The 25,359-nt window shown below is 44.1% G+C and overlaps 1 protein-coding gene across 2 annotated transcripts; it reads left to right on the forward strand.

Moving 5' to 3' along the window:
- Positions 1-359: 359 nt before the first annotated feature.
- Positions 360-25,044, forward strand: mtss1la (MTSS I-BAR domain containing 2a). 2 transcript variants are annotated; one of them, XM_069705290.1, is made up of 15 exons: positions 360-980; positions 3,900-3,961; positions 4,064-4,137; positions 15,825-15,909; positions 16,132-16,223; positions 16,316-16,390; positions 18,417-18,574; positions 18,681-18,788; positions 19,257-19,354; positions 21,145-21,277; positions 21,967-22,041; positions 22,344-22,499; positions 22,859-23,035; positions 23,175-23,340; positions 23,627-25,044. In XM_069705290.1, exons 1-15 carry the CDS (start codon positions 912-914, stop codon positions 24,418-24,420), a joined length of 2,322 nt encoding a protein of 773 aa, XP_069561391.1. In that variant the 5' UTR covers positions 360-911; the 3' UTR covers positions 24,421-25,044. The 2 variants fall into 2 exon arrangements, with proteins under 2 accessions (XP_069561391.1, XP_069561392.1); XM_069705291.1 differs by lacking the exon at positions 22,344-22,499.
- The last annotated feature ends 315 nt before the right edge of the window (positions 25,045-25,359 follow it).

The raw sequence follows: 25,359 nt of genomic DNA on the forward strand, positions 1-25,359 counted from the left end.
TAACTCTGATTTGAATGAACCTCTTTGTCGTTTGTCATGTTGATTGTGGAGGTTTAACTCATGCAAAGTGGGGTGTTAATGGCCCACATGCAACTGCTTCCTGAAAACAGATTAGACCCACTAAGGGCTGCAAATGATGATGAACAGACGCGTGTGGGAATACGCATATAAAACCGAGGAAATCCTGCTTTGCATGTTCACCCAATTGTTCCCTGCAACACAGGGCTTCACTTTTGTTTGCGTGGGGGTGGAAGGAGGACCGGAGGAGAGGGGGTGTTCCTCCTTGTCCCCTCCTCCTCCTCACCCTTACGAAGAAAAAAAAAAAAAAACGTGACCAGCCCCCTTTCCATTCCCATGGATCGTATTACGGGAGACTCCAGTCCCGAGACATCTGCTCCGCTGCTAACAACGGAGCGCGTCCCCGCGTCTCCAGCGACCGATCGCGTCTCCTGTTGTGCCCCCTCCTCCTCCACCACCACCACCACCACCTACTCTTTGCCCTCTCCCCTCGGATTTGGGCTCTCTCCGTTTATTTGTGTTAACGCGGTGATCATGAGTAGCCGCCGTGTATGTGCCCTCCACGTTTAAGCTCGACCCGGCCAAAGCGCGTCCCTACTCTCCATCCCTCCAGTGCCACCGAGAGGGAGAGGCGAGTAGCCGCGGCGGGGCGAGCAGCAGCACCCGGTGCCATCGAGCAGCACATTTCTTTTTGTCTGTGCGCTCCGCAGGCTGCTGGCTGTGCGGCTCCGCATCCTCTCCGCTGCTGGTTACGTTGTTTGTAGGAGAGGACAACGGAGGGCGGATGAACAAAACAAAGATCTACATGTCTGCTATGTGAAAACAGATCAGCGGTGGGATATTTAGTCTGATTTTTCCGCTTTCCACGAGCTTTTTTGTTTGTTTCTGGCACCATGGAGTCGGTGGAGAAGGAGTGTGGAGCGCTGGGTGGATTATTCCAGGCCATCGTGAACGACATGAAGGTAACACATCTAAATTAAGCAGACAGGGATTTCATCTGACCTTTGTGGTTGCACAGTAGCTGATCAGACACATATTTTTACTGCCTTTGTCTCTTTCACCGGGTCCTCCCCCACTTGAAACACCGCTGCAGGACAGATTGAGAGATGAAACATGTTTCCCTTTGTGTTATTTGCATAATGTGCAGCAGGTCTGTCAGGCATTGGTTATATTTATCAGCACTTCAGGCACCGTGTCAGTCTCTGTGCCATAAAATAACTACTTGCGTGGAAGCACGAGTAGAACAAGAGCTTCATTTTTATCACAAAACTACAGTTGTAGCTGTGTGTGTTTGGCCCAGGGGTCAGTGCCTTTTGAGAAGCAAAAGCAGGGGCACAGGATAATAAAAAGTGCTTAAAAAGTGGGAACTATTGTGCAGTTATCATACTACAAATGTGTTGTGGTGCAACTTAACTCCAAACAACTGTTCACTCTTCATACTAGCCTCCAAGGTTTTTCTAGATTAAGTGTCAGCTCTGGAAGGATACTCTGAAAGAAAATAACAGCTCCATCACCTCAACCTCCAGAACAGAAAAAGGCATGAAAGCTTATTGATTGTCCTTCCTGATGTTGGCCTTGTGGCAGGAAATCACTACTTTTGCTGTATTTCGTTCAATACACATTTGATTCAGGCTTTTTCTTAGTAATCAAATTGACCCCCCCCCTTGCAACTTGTATGTATAAAACATGAGATCTTTGTCTTTTAGGATAGTTTAAAATATATATATATATATATATTTTTTTTGTGCAGGAATTAGATGTCCCCCATTATTTATGGCATATATGGAAGTGTTTGTGTTGGAGGGGGGAGGGGTCAAGTCAAGGAAGTTGAAGCAGGGTGGTCTGTTGTTGTTCATGACAACAGATGGAAAGTGTGCATGTATTCATCGTGGCTGGAGGCAGCTCCCACTGTTCTCATTGTGTGGGATGCTGGTGATGCTTCCAAAGTGTTATTAACAGCGAGTAAGTCAAGCATCATGCAGCACTTTCAACTGAACAGATTTCTTATTGATCACTGGCTCGCAGGGGCGTGGTGCCTTCGGACTGACTATTTATGGGCCCATCATTTGTCAGGCTCCAATGAAGTCAGCTCTCAGCTATTGGCAGTGCTGGTTTCATATATTTCCCCTTTGTGTTGTACTCACACCAGGGCCAGAGAGAGACAGGGGCTCTTAGAAAAAAGGCAGTCTGTGTATTGATAAGCAGTGCAGATGAATGAGGCTGAAGCCCTTAGTCAGCACAGTATCGATGTCCACTGTCTGAGACAGACATCTGACCTCATTCCTGCCGCCTGGCTGCGCCATGCAAGCCTGTCGGACCAGCTTTACCCCTCGGGAGCAAAGCAGCAGCACCGCTTTCCTGATTGTGAGCAGTGTTCGACTACAGTGTACACTCAACCTCCTGATACACACACATACAGTCAGAGAATTTCCACAGCCTCTTGTGTACAGACAGTACACAAGTGTGTTAGTACAAGCTACACGCTTTTGGTTATATAACTGTCTGACGAAGCTACAGGAAATGAAATAAAAGAGTAGGAGGTGTTTGAACACGAGATAGAGGGCGGAAAGAAAAAAAAGAAGAAGAAATGACTCAGCTGGATTAGATCAGGAATCAAGAATTAGATCAGATCCAGGTGGCACAGAGATATGCGGGATGTGATTTCAAACCTCTGTGTGTGGGTTAGCAGCCACCTTTAAAAAAACCCCCAAAAAACCGTCCTTGAGCAACGCTGCCTCCCGGCTCCAAGGGTAATGCTTTTGACCTCACTCTCCAGTGAATGATGAGCCGTGGGAAGAAGAGCCATTCTCTTACCTCCATCTTTTCATCCATGGTTACCTCTCTGGATGCTGCTGGGTGTGGATGAAGAAAAAAAATGTGTACTCCCGCTCCATTCTTCTCCGCTTGGTACTCCCCTTCACCCTCCTCTTTCAGCTGTCTTGGCAGAGCACATCTCTTGCGCTCCTGGGAGTCATGGACCACACAAGCTAATTAGACACCTGTTGAAGTCAAGTGCGAACGGCGAGGCTGCGAGGTTCATGGTAAACATTTTTTAGGGGTGAGATGATAGCTCCTAAATCACTTTCGAAGGCCGAGGCTTTATCCGCGATAAGCTGGGAGTTAAACACTGTCATTGCCAGAATGGAGGTTATACCCAAAGTGATGAAGAGCAAGACTCTCTCTGGATTGCATGTTAACTATATATAGTAAGGATGTGTAACCCCTATTGGCTCCCCTCCATCAAAGACACGTAAAGGTTGTGCCCTTCCTTTCGTTGCTCCAGGGCTCAAGCTCTTGCTCTAATGGGATCTAGCCTCGAATGTGTTTTAAGTTTGGCTTCTGCTTTTACACCTCAAGGCTGTGCGTGATAATCCTGGAGAAAATCTAATCCAGATTTTTCAAAAACGAGCCCATGCTACCTTCCCCGTGTACATAAACAGTTGTGATACGGGGGCTTACCCGGCTCAAAAATGCCAAGGAGACATGTAAACATACGAACACATATAAGAGACGAAAGGCGTGCACTGAGAAATCCTGCCGACCTTTTTTAAGTCAAGGCAGAGCATAGGGCTTATACGCTAACTTGTTTCTAACCCCAGGGCAAAAAGCCAAGCTCTCTTTGATTTATAGCTGCCTTATTTTTCCTTCATTATCTTATCACTGTGAATTAAAGAGAAAATGCATTTAGTGTGAATAAAGTTGACACTGAAATATTATCAAGCCGTGCCAGATTCTATCCTCTCAGAGAGAACGTTATGTCTTCTCAACTGTGCATGAACACTCTGTGTGTGTATGTGTGTGTTTAACAGTGTACACTTCTGCACTTAAATGTCCTTGCCGAGATATTTATTTGACTCACTACTTTTCCTTTCTCTGATCAGAGCTCTTACCCTGTGTGGGAAGACTTCAGTGCCAAGGCCACAAAACTGCACTCTCAACTCAGGTGAGAAGCAGCTCCTGTGAACAATTAAAGCTCAGTGACAAAAACTCTTGTGCAATGGTTACAGACTCTAAGAGCGGTGAACATGTGTTAATGTGTTTTCAGGACCACAATTCTGGCAGCGGTGGCCTTTTTAGATGCCTTTCAGAAGGTGGCGGACATGGCTACCAACTCTAGAGGTAAGGAGGGTATTTTTCAATTAATTCAGGCTCGCACATGGTGGAGTGAAAGAGCTGTTGGGGGAAAGAGGAACAATAACATCCACCATCTTTTTTCCTCCCGAGCAAATCAATTTGTTGTCTTCATGGGGTGTTGCACACAGATTATTGCTGTCTTGCTGCAAATTTTCACTTCCTTAAATGTGATGCTGGTGTAACTCTGCATTATGCTTCAGCTACACAAATATAATACCATGTGTTGTGCACATTCACACCCTTAAGGGGTTCAGTATTGTCTGCACTTTAAGTGGATCTGAGGATTAGAGCAGACAAGCAGTTGATAATCTTTCAACTCAACATTTGTGTTCCCTTTGATTTGAAACATGTGGTTGTGTGTCACACAAATAGGACAACAAGATATAGTTGTTTTCACATCTGTGAGAAAGTGGACAGTTGGTGTGACGCTCCTGGCTTCCTTTCACGACACCATTCTGCCACACTAAGATGACCAAAGTGGGGGCAGCTTTGGGGGGAGGAGAGGAGGAGGGTGCAGCTCAGAGAAATGAAAACCTGAGCTTATTGTTTCTTGGGTCTTAATGAGGTCTGCTGATCTGCTTTGTCACCCTGCTCGCAGCAGCAGACAGGCTGGCCAGAGAGGCAGCTGATTAAAACAGATTTCTTTGGAGTCAATCGTCGACAGCAGATTGTAGGTCAAAAAAACCCGGACGAGCGTGCAAAGGCTCCTGACACATTCGTAAACGCAATCACACAAGCGCAGGAGCATACCTCCCCACACACACACACACACACACACACACACACACACACACACACACACACACTGACATTCAAAGAGTGACAGCTGGTAGCTGGCCGCATGACCTCACAGGTCACATACCACCATGCTTTTAAACAGCTCATACAAGCCCCGCCCCTTATTGACCACTTACTGCTGGAGAGAAAGACCAAAGGGGCTTTTCTTAAACAGTGTTCACGCATTGTCACCAGTTTTTGCTCCCACAGACTTTCCAGTAACAGTAGGGTTTATTGGCATGGCGATACATCAAGCCACCTTAAATGATTCCTGATGTGAGCGCACATGCATGATGAAGCAAGGTAGACTCGGGTCAACCTGCTGGCTGCTAGCAGCAGCTGGCAGCCTGCTTCAATAAGACAGGGGTATAGACATGGCAGGACGGGACTTCAAAGGAAAAGTGCCTTAAAAGAAGGGAAAAAGAGCAGAGTGATAGATAGACCGGAGAAAGATGAGAGAGAAGGGCGAATGTAGTTTTTCAGCCATAGATGCATAAAATCCGTGTAAGTGTGTCACTCATAAACTCAGTCACTCTTCTGCTTCTCTTCCAGGGATATTAACTTTAGGATTAATGTCATCCTTCTCAGGCCACAGACCGCACGAGTGATGAAAGACTTTCGCAATTAAAGAGGGACTAATGAAACAGGGTTTAGACCACTGCACAGTAGTAGATGGATTGAAAACTTAAGAGATGTTATTTTTATCATGTTAAAATATCTAATATTTGATGGTTTCATCATCTTAAATGTGAAAATATTTCCTGCTTTTATTAATTTATCAACATTGCTTCTGTTGTTTGTTCCACCAATTTGGTCCAAACTCACTATTCAATGGACTGTCATAGTGCCTCGAGATTTAAACTGAACACATTTGGTGATCCCCTGATTTTTTTCACCTAGTGGCATCATCAGGTCCAAATTATACCGTATACTTTCCAGCACTGCAGTTTATAATGAAAATTGCAAAAGTAAATCTGTTTGTCTGATTAGTGATACTTAGCAAATGTTAGCCTGGTATCATGCTGAAATAAGATGGTCACTGCATTAGTACATTGACTGTATAGATTATACCTGCTGCAGCAGCGATTATATTTTTGTCATTGCAAACATGTGCCAGGCTGGTCTTAGCATTTAGCGCGAGCACTGCTTTAGCACAACTTGATCATAAATTGTTTACTGGATGGTATTTTCTTACTTTTATTTTCTTAATTATTTAAAAGAATGTAAAACCTATTGCAGTTTTTATGTGCTGTTAACCAGCATACCATTTCAATTCCATTTCTCCTTTGGGAGCTGTGTTGGTCTCCGTGTGCTCCAATTAATTTGGCAGGAGGAATGTCGATATTTACTGGTGCTGGCTCGTGGTGCACAGGGATAACCTTTGAACCTCAGGCTGCAGGACATAGAGGACATTGTTAGGCAACTTTGCTCGTCTGGCATCTGCAATGTTATAATTCAGATTTCTTAAAATATATTCGCTTAGTAGCTCACAGCTCTTCAGAAAATGGAAGCTAAAAATAATTCTAAGAATACTTTCTCACTAGTTCATAAGTGTCTGTTTCCCTTCACTCTCTTTCTGTCTGTGTTCCCTCCTGTGTGTGTGTGTGTGTGTGTGTGTGTGTGTGTGTGTGTGTGTGTGTGTGTGTGTGTGTGTGTGTGTGTGTGTGTGTGTGTGTGTGTGTGTGTGTGTGTGTGTGTGTGCGCAGTCTGCCTGCCTGCAGTGATCATGTTTGCCTCAGCGTCTGCACAGCCATATAGGGCTGATTGCACCACAGGGGGCAGGCCCTCTGCTCTGAACTGTTGGCCGCTGTCGCTGTCACCCCGATCCCGTCTCGTGTTTGGGGGACGAGCTGCAGCTGCTGGCACAGCTGGAGGTTTCATCGCATTCTTCGTCTGCCTGCTTTAATCTACCTTTGACACACTCACCCAGTCACTCTGTTAACTCTTGCACACACACACACACACACACACACACACACACACACACACACACACACACACACACACACACACACACACACACACACACACACACACACACACACACACACACACACACACACACACACACACAGACTCTCCAGCAGACTGGACACGCTTCCTTGCCAAGGAAAGCAACATTTCCTCTCATTCTGTGCTTATTGATTGATCCACGGAGAGCTGACGGCAAATGAAAGAGGATTTTATGATTTCCTGTCCTTATTTCTGTGTTATCTTTAGCTCGGAGGGCAACCTTACAGACAAATCCAACTGTATCATCCCTTCCATCTCCACCTCATTCAGCCTCCTCTCTGTGTCAGCATGCGTCCAAGTGCCCCGGTCTGTGTTCATGTTCGGGCTTCCTCTCTCTCGCCCATGTTGTCCGTTTTTAGAGTTTATGGTCACAGTAATGGCGTCAGCGTCTGTGTTTTATGATGCAGCTGGAGGAGTGCTGCCAGGCGTTTTGGCACTGAGTCTGACAGCGATGTTTCTCTAAACTGTGTTGATAGAGCTGTGTCTAAAGGCACGTCTGTCACCGGCAGTACGCATCCGGGTTCAATAAAGGTCTGCGAGCACCAAAGACTGTATTAGAAGAATGTGTTGGGAGCATTTTTAGGCTTGTAAAGATACATGTTTCATGTTTCAACGCTCATCTTTCCTGTGACTTAATGTGATGCCCTGCTGCTCTTTGGTGCGTTTTATTGTCAGACTGGCCAGCTTTAATGGATTCTGGTGTGTTGTCTAGACTTATTTTTCCTATTAAACTGTTGTGTGAGGTATTAAAGAGGACCAGACTTATCTGGAGAAGAGTGGACTCGTGTTTTGTTGAAGCTTGGCTGGATGACGCGTGTTTTCGTACGGGGTTGACTTCATTTTTTCCATTTTTGGACATGGTTGAATTGGATGTATGTCAGAGAGCTGGTAGTCCATGGCTAATGGGACATTAGGGTATGAGATACAGGCTCCATATTTTTTTGGAGAGTGAGGTGAGTGTAGTGTGGGGGCGAGTTGACCGAGGTTGGGGGTTGTGGTTTCAGTGGGATTTCCACAGCTCTGGGTTTCCAGGCTAGGCAGAGGCGTTCAGCTAATCCTCTTAGCCCCACTCTGTAACACACAGACACAGACTGCCTTCTCTTCCCTTCCTGATCAACCACCCCCAGCTTTAAAAATTCACACTCTGGGATCATCGGCCAGACTGCCATGCACTGCGAGTTTGTGTCCAATGCCGACGAAACCTTTCTCTTTTTACATCTGCGCACCAGAACCAGCAGACTGCATGCACCATTACACACACAGAGACATAATGTTCCTGCGGGTCGTTGCGAGCTCTCTCTTGTCTTTTCGTTCCCTACTCGTTCTCAGTGGAGGTATGCTAGTAGATCAGTGTGTCAGCGAAGCAGTAATCTGCTTGGCGACTGTAGTTCTCTGGGTTGGCAGATGGGACGGATATCCCTACCCGCCATCTGGACAGCCTGGCATGGACGAGATGCGGCCGTGGCCTAGTGCAGAGCGAGATCAGGGGATTACTGTCCTCTGTGCTATCCCAGCAGCGCAGCTATTTTTACGGGCATGTCAAATAATGAGCGTTTACTCATGTGACCAGAACTGATATCCATCAAGCTTTGGCCTTTCATGTACTAGCTTGACATGAGGCTGTATTGTACTCTGTAGAAGAACCAGGAGGTTATAAGCTGAAATGAGCTTCGAGTGTTTTAAAGTGGACATTCATTCAGGCACATAAACGAATGCACTTTCAGTTATATTATGGTCTGTTGTGCCATTCTGGTAACTGTATGCTCGGCTCTTCGGGTATTTTAGACCTCCAACCACGAGGTCACTTAAGTATCAACAAGAGCCTCTTATTCTTCCGTCAGCTGTCTACCTTGTCTGTCAGACACTGCTGAACAGTTCCCAACACAGTTATTCAAGTCTCGCTCTAACGTTTACAGGCTTTAAACCTCAAGTCTTAATGTGGTCTTCCTGCAAATGAATGTTTTCCAGCTATTTTAATGACTACCAAAGTAAAGGATCAAGTGGCTGCAGCAGTGATGCGAGGAACAGACGAACCGGGGGAAATAATAACGGGAGGGAAAACAAATCTTTTGGTTCTGCATAACTTTCATTCTGAGGGCGAATACCTAACTAAGAAGACAAACATGGGACTTGGGGGGAACACTGTGTTCAGCTATATCCTGAACATGAACTCGGCACGGAAGGGAGCCGGGGAGGGGAGGGAAAATACATGAGAGCCTGATAGAGTAATGTAAGGGAGGACTTTAAAAAAGGGGATGTAAGGAATACATGCATCATTTTAATCAACAGAGGATGTCTGGTTTATACCAGTTGGAAAAATTTGCAGAGAATGGAGGATGACTGGTCAGATCACATGATCAGTTGTAGTTATTTTATGCACACTTCAAAAGAAAGCTTGTTTTTATCACTTGCCACCGTACAAATAAATAGTGACCAAAATACGGTCTCTATAGTGGCATGGCTCCAGGAATAATGAGGTCATTTGGTCCCTCCACCATTTTGGTTGATATCTCATTGGATGGATTGCCACAAAAATATTTTTTTACAGGCTCCAATGAGGCTGTGAAAAAAACATGAAAACTAGGATTTTAATTTGAATATGGATGGACTTTGAAGTTGAGGTGGACTGATAGATGGTTCAATACAACATTTTGAATGTATTTTATGAAGACTTTATGAGTATTCCAGTAAACTTCTGTTTTTTTGTGTGAAGAAAATCAGTCAACTGGAGCCACATGTCTTATTATGAGAATATAAAGTTTAGAGTTTATATTTGATGAGCCTTAAGTATACTTTAAGATCAGTGCAGAGGAGAACGGGGTGTGTAACTGAGGACTAAGAGGCTACAGATGGAGGTGGAGCTTATGAAGAGTTATATGAGCAGCAGAAGCACCAGCAGTGGTGTCAGCATTGTTTGTAGGATTGTTTGCAAATGAGTAGAGGCTCATTAACTTAAGCAGAGCAAAAGAGTGGGCAGAGTCCTGTCAGCTGAGACAAAGACACTTGAAGAGGTTGTAAATCAGGTTGATTGAACTGACTCGCAGGCTTTGCTCCATTAAATACAAAGCTATTCAAAGACTGCTCCTGAGGTATCTGTTTACATGCATTTGTATTTTAGACTTCGGCTATCAGGGGTCTTGTTTCTCACTTGTTTCATTTCTAGTGAAAAGCACATCTGGACAAGCGGTGGGAATTATTTTTAGCAGCATTCATGTCCCCAAACAGGAAGCTCCTGCAGCAGAGAAATATCACTTCCTCCTCGTTCTCCTCCTCCTCCTCCTCCTCCGCCTCGTCCTAATGCTCTCCAGAACATGTTTACACCGCATCAGCACACACCGGGATGTCTTGTCTGTGGGTGTTTCGGGGTGAGAGGTGAAACATGCTTTTCGTACTGTCTGGCCAGGCAACAATGGTGTGTGTGTGTGTGTGTGTGTGTGTGTGTGTGTGTGTGTGTGTGTGTGTGTGTGTGTGTGTGTGTGTGTGTGTGTGTGTGTGTGTGTGTGTGTGTGTGTGTGAGTGTGTGTGACTAAAACAATTGATCTCAAGGCCATTTCCTCCACCGCTTTGTAGTATTGTTGCTGGTAATAAGAGACATTCCACCTTAAGGAAGTGACACAAAGGCTTAGAATGAAGTTTTGATGTCTACTGCAGACGCACAGCACATTATAGGACATACGTTCATTCATAAACAAACTCTCACTCATTCATAGTTGTTTTTATTTCCAGCGAATCGAATGTCAGGTTTTTTTTTCTTTTCTTTTCTCTGCCTTATAACAAAGTACATCAAATATCTTTGGGTATTGGACCATTCGTCGGATAAAACTAGACACGGGAGATGTTCCCTTGGGAACAGGAGTTTCAGCTTTCGCTATTGTCTTATCTGTTCATTGTTTAGTTAAGTAATTCATTTACAAATGTATCGATAATGACAATATTCAGTTACAACCCCAGATACAGTACTTGCATATTAATCCACACAAACAATTACATTTATGAATGTAGGATTGAAGTGTTTAGTTCAAACAAAAATCGTATTGTTATGTTTTAGATCCTTGAGACGTTGAGCCTTCTTTAACAGCTCAGAAATCACACTGAACAGCTTCAAGCTTGAATCAGCTTCATACTTCATACTTTTTCACATGATTTTAAAGTGATGACATGTTTCTGAAATCTGAGAGAAAATTACACATTCATTCTGTTTGAAGTCTGAGTTATTATAAAAGATTTATAAAAGTCATTTCCAGATTTAGACCTGTCTTCACTAACTTAAGGAATGCAAGTAGTAAAGTAGAATCGTTTTCAAGTTATACGCTATTGAAAATATAGTGACGCAAGTGAAATCAGAGTTTATTATAGCCCAATATCACAAAGCATGCCTCAAAAGGGCTGTAAATATAAAAAATATTTTTCTTTTTAAAAGAACAGACGAGGAAAAAAAACGGATCTACGTTGTGTTGCAACCATGAACAAAGACTGGTATGAAATGTTAATTTTTCCATTTTTAAGTCGGACTCAGAATGAGAATATACCCACATTATAAACTAGAGACTCTGGAGAGTTTCTCAAAGGATACACACTGTCTGTGTCTGTCAACCACAATTTATGTAACTTGAATTAGATCTGTAACTCTCCTGCTACAGGCGTACACCACAGCACTCCTGTTCCACAATCCGTGTCCACATGTGGCTGTTTTGCCCACCACTCTTCCCTCCATCAGATGCTATTGCTCCCTAACAGGCAGATCCAAGGGATGCTGCTTTATTTATGATACTTACTGCTCCCACTGTGCTACACTCCCAGCTGTGCTTTGAAGCAAAGACTTGATGATATGAATTTATGATGTTCTGTCAGGTTTTGAATTCAGACATCTCGGCTGCGTGTTTGCTCAACTAGTAGCGAATTTATAGCAGTGAAGCTGCTGAAATCAAAGCAAGTGCTCCTTGTTCTCTTTTTTCTTTCCTTTCGCAGACAAAACTATCTTAGTGAAGTGTTTTTTTTTTTTTCCTTCCTTGAACACACATACCACGTAAAGACTTTGAAAATGATTCATAATATTACATTATCGAATTACTCCTTAGTCCTCCTCATTATTAATCATATATTTAGTGGGTTTACTGTGTATAGATGTTGTTCTGGCAGCGCCCGTTGCACCTGCAGTAGCCAGCTAACACTTCCTCTGCCCCTTGACCGGCTGAACCCACCCGGCACCTCGGCAGTGTGTACCCTCTTTCATCCTCCCCTCTGCTCCCGTCTCATCCCACGGCCCCTTTCATCCATCAGTGGCCTTCGCTGTGTCCCTGCCAGTTCACACTCAACCTCACTTAAAAGGGGTGAGGGAGGGTAAAGTCAGGAGGCTTAACTGTCTGTGCCTGCCGCAGTCAGCTCCATGGCCAACGTGCCAATGTGAGGAATAAGTGTTGTCTCACTGACGATGGAATTTCCTTAGCTCAGCGGCTGCTGCGTGAAAAAAAAATCAAGGGGACTTCATTTTCCTGGAAGTGTAACAGTAAGGATTTTCTGTACCTTTTTCTTGTACAGTCCACATAAACACGCTTTATTGATACAGGAAGCAGAGAGAGGGAGCACCCTCTGAACCGGTGGCACAAGTCTAACTCCAACAGCACCTCACTCCGACACAGTAGTCTAAGTGCTAATGAAATGTGAGCTGAACAGCAGGGTTTAGATGCTGAAAGAGAGAGATGGTTAGGCTGAGCTCCCATGCTGAAGACATCAGGGGATTGAGGCCTGTGGCAGTTTAGCCCCTGGCTCCCGACTCCTGGCAGGAGAACCCCCTATAAAGCTGGCCTATTAAAATACTCCTCCTTCCCCGAGGAATCAGGGGAGTTAATCAGAACCAGAGCTCTGATGGAACCACTCTCCACACACTCAGACCGCACTGTGCTGGTTTGGATGCTAGAGTTTAGGGTTCCCACTGAAACCCACCAATGGGGGCTTGACCTTCCCACCAACAATCCCATGTCTTTTTTCAACATACACTTCAGATCTTCTGGCAATTTCACTTTATGTTCAGTGTGTATATTGAGTCGGGTGCCATCGGTGTGAGATGTGTGCACGGCAGTGCTCCTGTAATGAAGCGCACATTGCTGCTCTGTTTATTTACTCCCAGTAGTTTGCTCTGTGTCCTAAGATATATAGCCAGGTTGCATAATAGCTCTCTTCCATCCTGGTCTGTGTTTTGATTCATTCATGCACGTGTGGGTGTCTGCTATGAGGTCGGCCCAGCTCCCCCTAAAGCCCTGGGGATCCCGGTCTGCTAAATAATCACTTTTCCAGGTTTTATGCACTTTGAGCCAGCTCTAAACTGCTACAAAGTTAAGTATCGATATATTTATAGACAGTGAGATAAAGTATTACTTATACAGCCCAAAATCACAAAATAAACGGGGGAAACGGAAAAGATGAAACCTCAGGAAGGTCAACACGGAGATATATCCACCTTAATAAAATAATAGAATGACAGAAAGACTTTGATTTGAAAGTCTTTTTCTATATTCTGCACAATATCTGTCTTTCAAGACAAGTGTAACTGTCCTCCCAGCTTGTATATGTTTGTCACATGCCTTGTGTGGTGCTGTGGGAGTGAATCACCGTGTCCCTGTCCATCCGGTCGAGGCCAGGGGCCAGCAGGGCTCTTTGACATGGCCAGGAAGCCTCTGAACCTCCCCAGGATGTAGCTGTCAGCTGATCCCCTTTTGGGAAGGGAAGACGGAGAGGAGGGGACGGGAGGAAAGAGCTGGGAGGCTGAGAGGGAAATTGGCAGGGATGGATTGACAGGGGAGTGGGGGTTGGAGGGCTCTCCAGCTGACAGTGACATTGGGAAGGTCTGTTATAGAGATACAAGACGCCACATTACTCTCTCTCTCTCTCTCTCTCTCTCTCTCTCTCTCTCTCTCTCTCTCTCTCTCTCTCTCTCTCTCTCTCTCTCTCTCTCTCTCTCTCTCTCTCTCTCTCTCTCTCTCTCTCTCGCTCTCTGTCAGAACTGATTCACAGCTGTGGTGGTTTCCTGTGATGCCTTTTTAGAGGTGAATTACAAAAAGGAGACATGCACAACCTGTGTGCACGTGCTCTCTGTGCAGGTCTGTTGATTTGCTTTCTGACCCAGTGTAAATAGAGGTTCTTATATTACAGACTCTCCAGTCCTTTAAAGATGGACACCTCTTTTTCTATTTATAGCGTATAGAGTTGAGCGTATTGGTTCCACATGTTACTTCAATCACTGATGTGTAATGCCTGTGTGTAATGCCTGTGTGGAAGATACAGCTGGATGACCTTTCACCTCTAACCCTCCCCTCTCACTGAGTCACCTAGAAAATCAATGCGGACATAGGACAATCCTCCTTTCTTCTCTCCAACGTGCAAACACACTAAAGTTACTCCACATATGTCTGGCAAAAATGTCTCTTTGAGACAGAGTCCAGATCTGTTGCTGAGTGTCTTTGAACTGGTACAACAGTTAGTGAATGCAAACGGTGCTGAATGATGTTTGTCTTGCACGTCTTATGTGATATTAGCTGGGGGGGGGGGGGGGGGGGGGGGGGGGGGGGGGGGGGGGGGGGGGGGGGGGGGGGGGGGGGGGGGGGGGGGGGGGGGGGGGGGGGGGGGGGGGGGGGGGGGGGGGGGGGGGGGAGACGGTAACCTAGTTTCTTTCTGTGAAATCTGGAAAAGAGCACAGATCTCACCGGACAACAATCTGGAGCGTTCCTCAAACCGAGTCCGTTTTCAGGCCGACTATATCGGTCACGTGTTTCTTTCTGTTTAATTCTGTGTATCACTCTCTCCATCTATCTGTTTTCACAGTGAAGGTTAGAGCTGGTTTCTTTCTCTTTCTCTCTGGCTGCCCTGCATGAATGGTGTTTAGGAAACAGAGAGAACAGGAAAGGCAGAGCAGGCAGGGAAGAATAGAGGGATATCCCCTTACAGGGTTCCCTCCTTTTTCCTCCAGGATAGAAGGGGTGAGAACTTCGGAAAGGGTGGGGGGTTTGTAAATCACACCACCTGTCCACACACACACACACACACACACACACACACACACACACACACACACACACACACACACACACACACACACACACACACACACACACACACACACACACACACACACACACACACACACACACACACACACACACACTAACCTATGCACAGGCGCTTCAATTTTTTTTTACACATGAACACAAATACAGTCCTGCCTCCACTCTGAGGCCTGTCTGTTGCTAAGAGATGCCCTTCTCTTTGCTTTGTGTGTGTGTGTGTGTGTGTGTGTGTGTGTGTGTGTGTAGCGAGGGACCCTCAGATTAGCCCTATGTGGCCCAGATTACAACAGGATCAGTGCTGCCACATATTACACCGGCCTGTGAACCATCAGTGAGACAGTGGGCCAGCCTGGGTTTTAAAGGCTTAAGACTCCATTTAATTACACTTCAACAGAGAGGAAAAGTACAGTAACCAATTCACACAAGCTGTTGTTTACACTGTGGTGACAAATCATGCATCTCAATCTCAAAGGGTCAACAGGAAAAATGCATGTTTTGTGCAGAGGGAAGGAGGGAGTGTAAGGTTTTAGTTCTCAGGCACAGTGCCACATCTGCTTCCCCCAAACAAATGTGACATTTATGGGCTCTTCTTTTTACAGTCAGCATATGTCCACCTAGTGGTTACAGCTGGAAACGGCTCTCCGACAATGAAAAAAAAAATAGCCCTGATAAGTCCATTAAACCTTTCAAAATGTTCTCCTGATGTGTTATGTGCTCTCATGGAAAAACATATTTTTCTAGGCCAAGAGTCGAATCTGTGATTTGTATTGCCAAGCTCTTATATTGTAGGTGACAATTTGTTTTTCATTTTGTCTTTCCAAGGTGCCACCAGGGACATCGGCTCAGCTCTGACAAGGATGTGTATGCGACACCGCAGCATTGAGGCAAAATTACGCCACTTCACCAAGTACGTGTCATTTGTATTTTTTTGTTTTTCTTCCCCTCCACCGCAATTTTCTCTCATCTCTTTCCCTGAGGGGATTATTGTGTTCCTAGGTCCTGTCCCATTTGCATTGACCTTTCTGTCATTCTACCACTCTTCGCTGAGAGGCTTTCTGCGGTTGAAATAAAGCTATTTGTTATACCCTTCATTCTCTGACTCTCATGTTGTCTGTGCTTGTCACTGTAGTACTCTTATGGAAGGCCTGGTTACACCACTTCAGGACAGAATAGAGGAATGGAAGAAGACTGCTAACCAGCTGGACAAAGACCATGCCAAAGGTGAACAGACAGAAAACTATGAATACCCTTTTTATACACTTTTTTCATTGAACAGAGATTTATACACCATTTGTTTCACTGTCTCTCCACAGAATATAAGAGGTCTCGGCAGGAAATCAAAAGGAAGTCGTTAGATACCATAAAACTCCAGAAAAAAGCAAGAAAAGGTGAGAAAAACTTTCACAACATGCTCATTAATGGACTTGTGATAAAAGTAATGAGATTTTAACAGCCGATATTAATGAAGTCTGCAGGGCAGCTGGTCTCTGGGTTGTACAAATGTCTAATGGTGAACTAGCACCATCTAGAGTGCAGAATGAGAAGTAATAACTCAATCAAATCAAAATGCCTGGCACAATTTCAAAGGCTGCTTTCCAGCTTTGGATGGTTTACCTTATAAATCAAAGAAATGAACTTATTTCCCTGGTTCTGCTCGCATTAGCCCCTACCGCTGGTTGTGATTAAACTCCTATTTTCATACGATGCTTCAGTGGTATGGGCTTGTCATAAACATGCAACTTGCCCCAATTTGATGCAGCTAACTTTGCCTGTTCTTCTGTCTCTCCCCTCCCCTGCCTGTTACTGCACACTCCTCTATTTCTTTCTGGCTATTTCCTCTGGCTGTAGAGCTTCTAGGTATGTCTGCTGTGCTTTGCCCTGAATGAAAACTTCACATGCTGGTTTCAAGCATCAAAACCATCCTTAGATCAACCTGCCAGTCAAAGAAAACACTGCGCTGTCTTAGCATTTTTGGTTAAAGGGTGAAATAGCGTGACATTCTTCGAGAAATTAAAAACCCTGGGGATAAAGAATGTTAATAATACACAGGCTAGCTGTAAGCAAATAGGCCTTCGTCATCACAGACATTTTGATTTGAAGTGTTACAAATAACATTATTGACAGCTTTTTTTTGTTACAGTGACAGTGAGTCAACGAGGAGCCAAATGCTAAATTCAGCCATCATAGATTTTATAATTTCCCTGTGCGTTATCTGCCGTGACATGTCCAAATGTCCTCGGTGAAAAATGTCTGTTTAGGAAAAGCATATACTGCATATTTGTCTTTCATTTGTTAGCTACTTGAATGTGTCTTTTGCTTACAGTCTGCCAAAACTGTTTCAGATGTAGCCCTTCCATTTTCTAAATGCCTTTTTATAGAGAAGGAAACTGGCAGTTTTTGTTAACTTATCTCTAAGACAATCACTCATTTCTCTGAGTAAAAACAACTTCTTTGTCATGAGCTGACAGCTCCATGATAATGGTACTATTCCTGTTTATAAGGCCCTATAGAGGGACAGGCTGTCACATCCTTATGGGACTTTTGAGTTTATTAGTGCCTTTGTAAATGAAGGTGCACTGAAAAATGAGCTAATTAAACTGATATGCGTTGAACACATGAACAGTTGTAATGCAAGTGTGCTGCATGCTAAAGACAGTTTGAGTGTTGATTGTGATGATTTTTATGTCTGCAATTTCCAGCACAGAAAGACACAAATTTGAATTTGCTCACTTTAATACCAGTATTAAACATTAAAACACATTAAACATCAATTTGCTCACATTTAGCTTGTTATATTTTCAAGTTATATTGTACATTTAAAGAGTGTGCTGCTTGACACTCAACCAACAATGCTAAGATATAGCATACTATAGGGTGATGACTGACAGTGTATAAATCATGCAACAGAACAAAGAATGTGGCATCAGTGGTCATCTTCATCTCATCCTTCTTCCATTGCTTCGCCCTCCTGTATTTATCATCAAGTGTCACTGTGGTATGCAGTCTTGAATAACTGGACATTTAGTACTGCAGTGTTTTTCTAATTACATCCATTTCAGGGTCTGCAAATCATCACCAGTTGCATTGATTGAGGGCATGTTTTCGGTGTCCTCTCATTCCCATGTACATGAACCATTTGAGTGTAATGCTTGTCAGTGTGTTGACCTCTAGTACACAGCAGTTTATCATTATTTGTTCTAATCATCTCTTCTTTTTTTTTTTTTTTTACTCTTTCCCTCCTCCCTGCACTTTTATAATTATCAACCTCCCCTCCAATTCTTAATCTGTTTTCATTCCTCCTCCTCTATGTCTCTGTTTACTCAACTACACGCACCTCTGTCCTCCCTCACTCGCTCATTCCTTCCTTCCTTCCTTCCTTCCTTCCTCTGTCTCACTTTTTGTTGCCTTACACAGGCCGGGGTAATCTGCGCCCCCAGCTTGACAGTGCCATGCAGGATGTCAGTGACTTGTACCTGCTGATGGAGGAGACAGAGAAGCAGGCGGTGCGCAGAACCCTCCTGGAAGAGAGAGGACGTTACTGCACATTCATCAACTTGCTTCAGCCTGTGGTGGTGAGGAACAGCTATTCTTTATATGCCTAAAAGTGAGAGAAAATGTTTGTGAAGAGAAGCTCCAATGTAGTTGCTGTTTAATTAATCTATCCGGCTTCTCCTCCAGAATGTAGAGATCGCCATGCTGGGAGAGATAACGCATTTACAGGCCATTGTTGATGACCTCACTGTGTTGACTGAAGACCCCCACAAGCTGCCACCAGCCAGTGAGCAGGTAAGCAGGGTGTAACACTCCTAATTTTTTTAATGCCACTGGTACACTTTTCATCTGACATGATCCGGTTATTTGGATCACAATCAAATTAGCCTTTTTGTAATTGCAGTCCAGGATTAAGTATTTGCTACGTTTTCCTTATCAACAAAAAGACTGAACATGTTTATCCAAAGCCTGATCTGGACTTCGGAATCATTAACAACCAGTTGCCCCGAAGCTTGCATACTATCTCCAGCTTGCATAGATACTTGCTAGAGCAACAAATATGTGTCAATCCACAGCTGCAAATAGTCCCAAAAAATGTACTGTTTACTCCAGTTTGAGTAACCTTTACTACAAATTACAGTGCCCAGCAATTCTAGGAAAAGTATCTTATCTTGTTGTCAGTTCTTATCACATGTAAAAGCAGTATTTTCTTTGTATATTATTGTATCTGTATAGTAACAATTTTGTTATGTGTTGCTGCAGGTGATCCGGGACCTGAAAGGTTCTGACTACAGCTGGTCCTATCAGACGCCTCCTTCCTCCCCCAGCAGCACCGGCTCCAGGAAGAGTAGCATGTGCAGGTATATCCTATGAACATACACACTGCTATCTGTTCACTGTGTTGAAGATCCCCTCCAGACATGTCCAAAAACAATTATCTCTGTCTATGGTTATCTCTTCAAGGAAAAGTCCAATTAAGTGGTTAGAGATTCTTAAAACGTCACCTCCTCTTTCATTGAAAAACCTAGAATCTATGAATATTGTATGTAATTATTCTGCAATGTATGATGAAGGTAAGAAGTCCTGCTCACAAGTATTCACCTTAAGCCCCTGAAAAATTGCACTTTCAGCAGAACAACTAGAAACCCTGAAAATGTTTGCTCTGTATTTTTAAGGTCAAACATCTCAGAAAAATAACAGTGACAGATGTGGACATTAAGTTCTGTGCAATATTATACAAGATGTTGATGATAAAATGTGATGTGATAAGTTTTGCATACTCTATTGTTAATAGTGGATTTTGTTGATGCTTGAGCTGCTCTGAACAAACACATACACTTTTCCAATTTCCAACAACTTCACTACACAGTAGCAAGGAAATGAAACATCCAAAGATAGTTAGCTCCAGTGACATACCTTCCTCAACACGCAGCCTGACTACCAGCGACAATGTGAGACGACATGCGGTAATAATCTCACCGGCTCCTCAGCTCATGCTCCTGGCAGATTTGTACTTCTCAAGCTCCTTACAGCCAGATTATGTCCAAAACTGTCAAACATCACAGCCGGAAAGCTGTGAAGCCTACTCAGGAACCAAAATCCGCATTTTCATAAGGCTAATGGTGATGGTACAACAGTTTATTTATAAATGTGGGATTCTAGGCCAAGAGACAAGTCTGGCTTCACAAATAAACCCTTTTAATGTTGAGTTGAAGAGATATCAAATGTTCTCACAAATTCTCACCTTGCCTTGGTGTTACATTTCCTGGTAGAACCCCCTTGATATTTGTACCAATTGACACCTCATCCTATTTTTTAATATTCTACAGATGTCCACATTGCAGCTATGCTGTATGTGTGACAGACTCATTTTTATTACAGATTTAAGTTATAAATCCCAGTTAGCATGATGTTTAATGAGTAAAATCAGACTTTAAATGAAAATATCTCAAATTTCAGCTTTTTCTGAGACAACCTTCAGTTTCATGCCACAGCATTAAATACAAAATATGTTCTGGAGACAAAGATTTTAATGATAAGATGTAAGAAAACAAGCTTACTTCAAAAAAAAAGAAAAAAAAGAAAGAAAGAGGTTGTTCACGGTTATTCAATTTGTCATATTTTATTTGCCATTCCTCCGAAAGCCTCACCCTGTAGGGAACAAAGATTAATGAGAAATGATTACTTCAAATATATTCCGGAGGGAGAAGGGAAGGAGGAGGAGGTGTAGGAGATAAAATACAGAAGGAAGGTGAGAAGCGAAAGTTGCACATTTGAAAATGCGTGGGTGACAAACAGAAACAACGCTGAATGAAAATGACAGAGCAGGAGACAAAAAGCACAAAGACAGCTGTTAATGTTCAGAGGGAAAGGGAAATCAAAGAGGGGCTAACTTTTTAATGCTCTTTGATGCGCCAAAATTAGAAGAATGGCATCAGTTAGAATTTTCACACAAGACTTTCTTCATGTCCACAGCTTTTGTGATAAATTTTTAATGTAGCCTTTTCTGTCTTTACTGTGACTTTTACATAAATCCTCCTCAAAAAATTATCTTCAGAACAAAACAAAGGGATGGAAACGTGATTATATAGATCACAGTCCTGTTTAACATTCATATTCAATGCTTATACTCATGATACCCTCTCAACAGTCTCCTTCAGATGCCCTCAGCGGGAGCCCATCGGCTCAGCAGCGTCTCCTCCCATGACTCAGGTTTCGTCTCCCAGGACGCCAACACCCATTCGAAGCCTCCTTCGCCCATGCCCTCTGACATCACCAGCCAGGTAGGAGTCTCAGCCATGATTTTAAAGTTTATTCTTTTGTCAGGAACAAAAGAGGGATTTTTTTTTTTTTTTTTTTTTTTATTGCGACAAAACCGGGAACAAAGCAGACTTGTTATCTCCAGAGATTCCTCAGGCAGTACTGCTGCAGGGCAGGAGGACACAGCAACAACACCACCTTCTTGTCAAAGAACATCTACGATAAGTCTCTCTTTTTGACAACAGTAGTTTTCCATCTGGCATTTCCAATCACTTTTTGTTCATGTTTGCATTTCAGACATAAAGTCGTAGTCTTAACAAGAGCTTGATAGTCAAACTCTGTTTGTTTTTACTGCAATACAGCTTTATCAGTTACAGATGTTGAATTTGTATCCCCCTGGATGGATAAAGTTATTCAGACTCTCACGGTCTGAACAGACTGCAGTGTACAGAACACTCTCAGCAGCACATCAGCACACCAACTGATGCAATGTTCTTTTTTTAGAATAAATGATCTTACAGGTTACTTTACATTCGATCTAGGCTATAAGTCTATAGATCCCCTCAGAGAGGAAAGAAAAATCCCTCTTTCTAAAGCTCATCAACACTCTTCTCCAACTCTCATTCTCTTCCTATGCATCTCTCATACCTTCCTCTTTCTCCCCATGTCCTCTTCATCGCCACTGTTCTTTCCTCCATCTTCCCATCCCCAGAAATCAACAAGCTCAGCCTCCTCTGAGGCTTCAGAAACCTGCCAGTCTGTCAGCGAGTGCAGCTCTCCTACAGCGGTTAGTACTGCATGCAACTCTCACCAATCTACTCACTTTGCAGGACACACGCACTTGCAGACACACACACACACACACACACACACACACACACACACACACACACACACACACACACACACACACACACACACACACACACACACACACACACACACACACACACACACATGCACGCCGATAATTGTCATCTATGGCTTAAAGAGGCCTGTGGGCTCTTGATGACAGCTGCTGTACGATTTGACTTGGACTATTTATGGTTGCTGAGCACTCTGACTCAGACTTGTCTATCCATTCCGCAGTTTGGCTCATGCTCATCCTTCGGTACCTTCCGCCCTGCTTTCTCTCACACTGGCACCATCAGGCCTCTATCTGTCATACTTCCTGCGTCCCCCACATTTAACCACTCCCCTGGATCCAACACTCCCTCACCCACATCAAAGGTTCCTAGCTGGAAGGTTCGTTTTCATTTGCAATTCTGGTTTTGGGTTCTCTCTTTCAAAACTTTTGTTGCTTCTTTGCCTATTGTATTTTTTTTTCTGCTGTCATGGACATTGTTTACTGTAGATTAACCTCACAATCACCATTTTCTTGTCGCTTATCAAGCTCAGTTTTCACATCTTTCCTCGTAAAGATGAGCGAAACTGAGATGGCTCTATTGTTTAACAACACTGACAAAGCTTATTGTACTCTGCTTATATCGACCATGCATCTAACCCGTTCATGTGCCAAAACCAGCAGCTTTCATGTTTAACTGACTGTACAATTGTTGGATGGCAAACACTAGCAATGCACATTATTCTGTCTGCTGCTGCAGGACTGGGCCAAATCGAGTTCCTGTGAGCCGTCGTTGGCCAGCACTCTACTGCGTCGGAGGGAGTCTATGGATAAGATGAGAGAACTTGAGGCTCCGCCCAGTCCTCAGGGGTATTCTGGGATGCAACCAGATGATCCGCACAGAGCGAGAAGTGGCCCAGGAACCATTACCGCCAAGGTAAGAAGTCCTGAGGGAGGGGAAATATAAATTACAGGATATAAATTTGGATTCCTTAGGAATTGGAGTGTGGTGAATTGCATATGTAAATGTATGCTGATCTGTATGTATTTCCTACCTGTCTGTGTGTGTGCTCCAGCATGGTGAGCCCCTCTCTCCAGCAGCCAGTACTCTAGCTATGGTTCTGACCAGAGGCTTGAGTATGGAGCAGCAGAAGAGCAGCAGAGACTCTCTGCAGTACTCCAGTGGCTACAGCACCCAGACCAATACCCCCTCCTGCTCTGAGGACACCATCCCGTCACAAGGTAACACTCATCTGAACAGATAAACACTTCCTCAGGATAACATGCACATAAAATCCATGTACAGCACAGGATTTCTGAATTTCTTTGCTTTTGCACTCCAATTTTAATGGGAATCCTTGCATTTGGTGATTTGAAGTGCCATACCAATGGCATTGACTGTTAATTTGATTGCTGTAAATTATTGTGTTAAACAGCTGCAAATTAACCTGTCAAAATAACTGTACTTGTCAGTATTTTTATCATTCGGTGTACAAAATAGATTCTCAAGACTCCCTGTCACTTCCAGGTTCTGATTATGAGTGCTACTCTCTCAATGGGGATGCTGACAGTGAAGGGCAGGCAGACTTTGACAAATCCTCTACCATCCCACGCCACAGTAACATTGCTCAGAGCTATCGCCGCATGATCCAAACCAAGAGACCTGCCAGCACAGCAGGTCTGCCTGCAGGTAAGAGCCTGCAAGGAACTCCAAATGGTGCCGGGGTCATCAGCTCTGGTACCATTACCTCAGGGACAGCTACCATTCGCCGGACACCATCCTCCAAAACTGGTGTGAGACGTACGCCATCTACATCTGGCCCCATTCCCATCCGGCCCCCCATCGTGCCAGTTAAGACCCCTACAGTGCCAGACTCTCCGGGGTATGCTAGCCCCTCTCAGCATCGGGTGGGCAGCGAGGAGTTTTTGTATGGTGATGACCCATCTGCTAGTGACTACATGAGGGCCTCTCCAAAGCGAATGAGCCTCCCTGACACAGCATGGGGCTGTGGAGGAGGAGGAGGGGCGGACCGGACTGTTTACGCCCAGCAGGCACCCGGCATGGCCCCCCACAGTGCTGAGGAGGACCCTCTGCTCGCTGCCAACCGCCACAGCCTGGTGGAGAAGATAGGAGAGCTGGCAGCCAGCGCCCGTGCCCTCGGTGATGGTCAGTTCCCCTTCCCCAGCTTACTGCCAGAGGATCCGGCTCATTGTGCACCCCAGGAGACGTCCTCAGTGGATATGCTGGTGTCTATACGCCGGGGAGTGAAGCTCCGCAAGACACTAACTGACGACAGGTCGGGTCCCCGAATCCTTCGGTAGTTAAGGGAGAAGAGAGGCTGTGAAAACGGCACTGTGGTGCCCTTATTCACAAACTAAAGCTTTGTAGTGGAATACAACACCACTGATGAACCGAGGCACAAATAACAAAGAGGATATATCATGTGGTGAATGGAGGCCAGTCCGACCACGGGCAATGTCAAGTCATTTCACGTCATGTATGTATTGCGTACGTACAAAGTAATCCATGTTTTTTTGGTTTTTATTCTTCTGTGTTTTGTTTTTGTCTGTGGGCTTCGTGGCTGTGCATCTCTGCTCCCTGTGTGACCAGTTGTTTCAGCCCAGTTTGTCCCTTTAGACCCAGTGATTGAATGCTCTTTGTCTCTGTTCTTGCTCTTATGATCATTATTATTATTATTATATTGTGCATTTCTCATTTAACACAGCCACCTGTCAGTGGAAAGTGACGGGCGCAGTGCTCTGTGAGCCTGTCTGTATGTTGTGGTTCTCATCGTTACTGTAAAAGTACCGTATTACTGTTTTGTTTCATAAGCTGTAACAGCAGCTGTGTAAGTCATGTAAAAATAGAAGCAATATGGCAGTGTTTTTATTGCTTTACCGTACTGTCAATATATTCTGCAATTAAACAGGCTTTTTACTGTTAAATGACTTGATTGTTTTTGTTATAAAATGTCCGAAAATGTCCTATTTTGAAAATGGAATGGAAATTCAATATTACATGAGCCTCAAAATCTGTTTTAGGTTGCCGAAATGTGGAGCAGTAGTTATTGGTCATAAAAAATAGAATCAAATGTTGTGTCTTTACCACTGCTAAGGAAAGGAGGCACTTTCAGTGTGGTTTGTTTCTTTGTTTGTTTTTCTCTCGGCAGGATTACAGAAATACTACTGGCCTCATATTCATTAAACTTGGTGGAAGGATGTAGCATGGGCCGAGGAAGAACCACTTACTGTCTATGGGAA

This window comes from Brachyistius frenatus, unplaced genomic scaffold (genome assembly GCF_029030835.1).
Source record: "Brachyistius frenatus isolate BFR_SWC_R1_liver_20210118 unplaced genomic scaffold, ASM2903083v1 Contig_55, whole genome shotgun sequence".
NCBI classification, from domain to species: domain Eukaryota; kingdom Metazoa; phylum Chordata; class Actinopteri; family Embiotocidae; genus Brachyistius; species Brachyistius frenatus.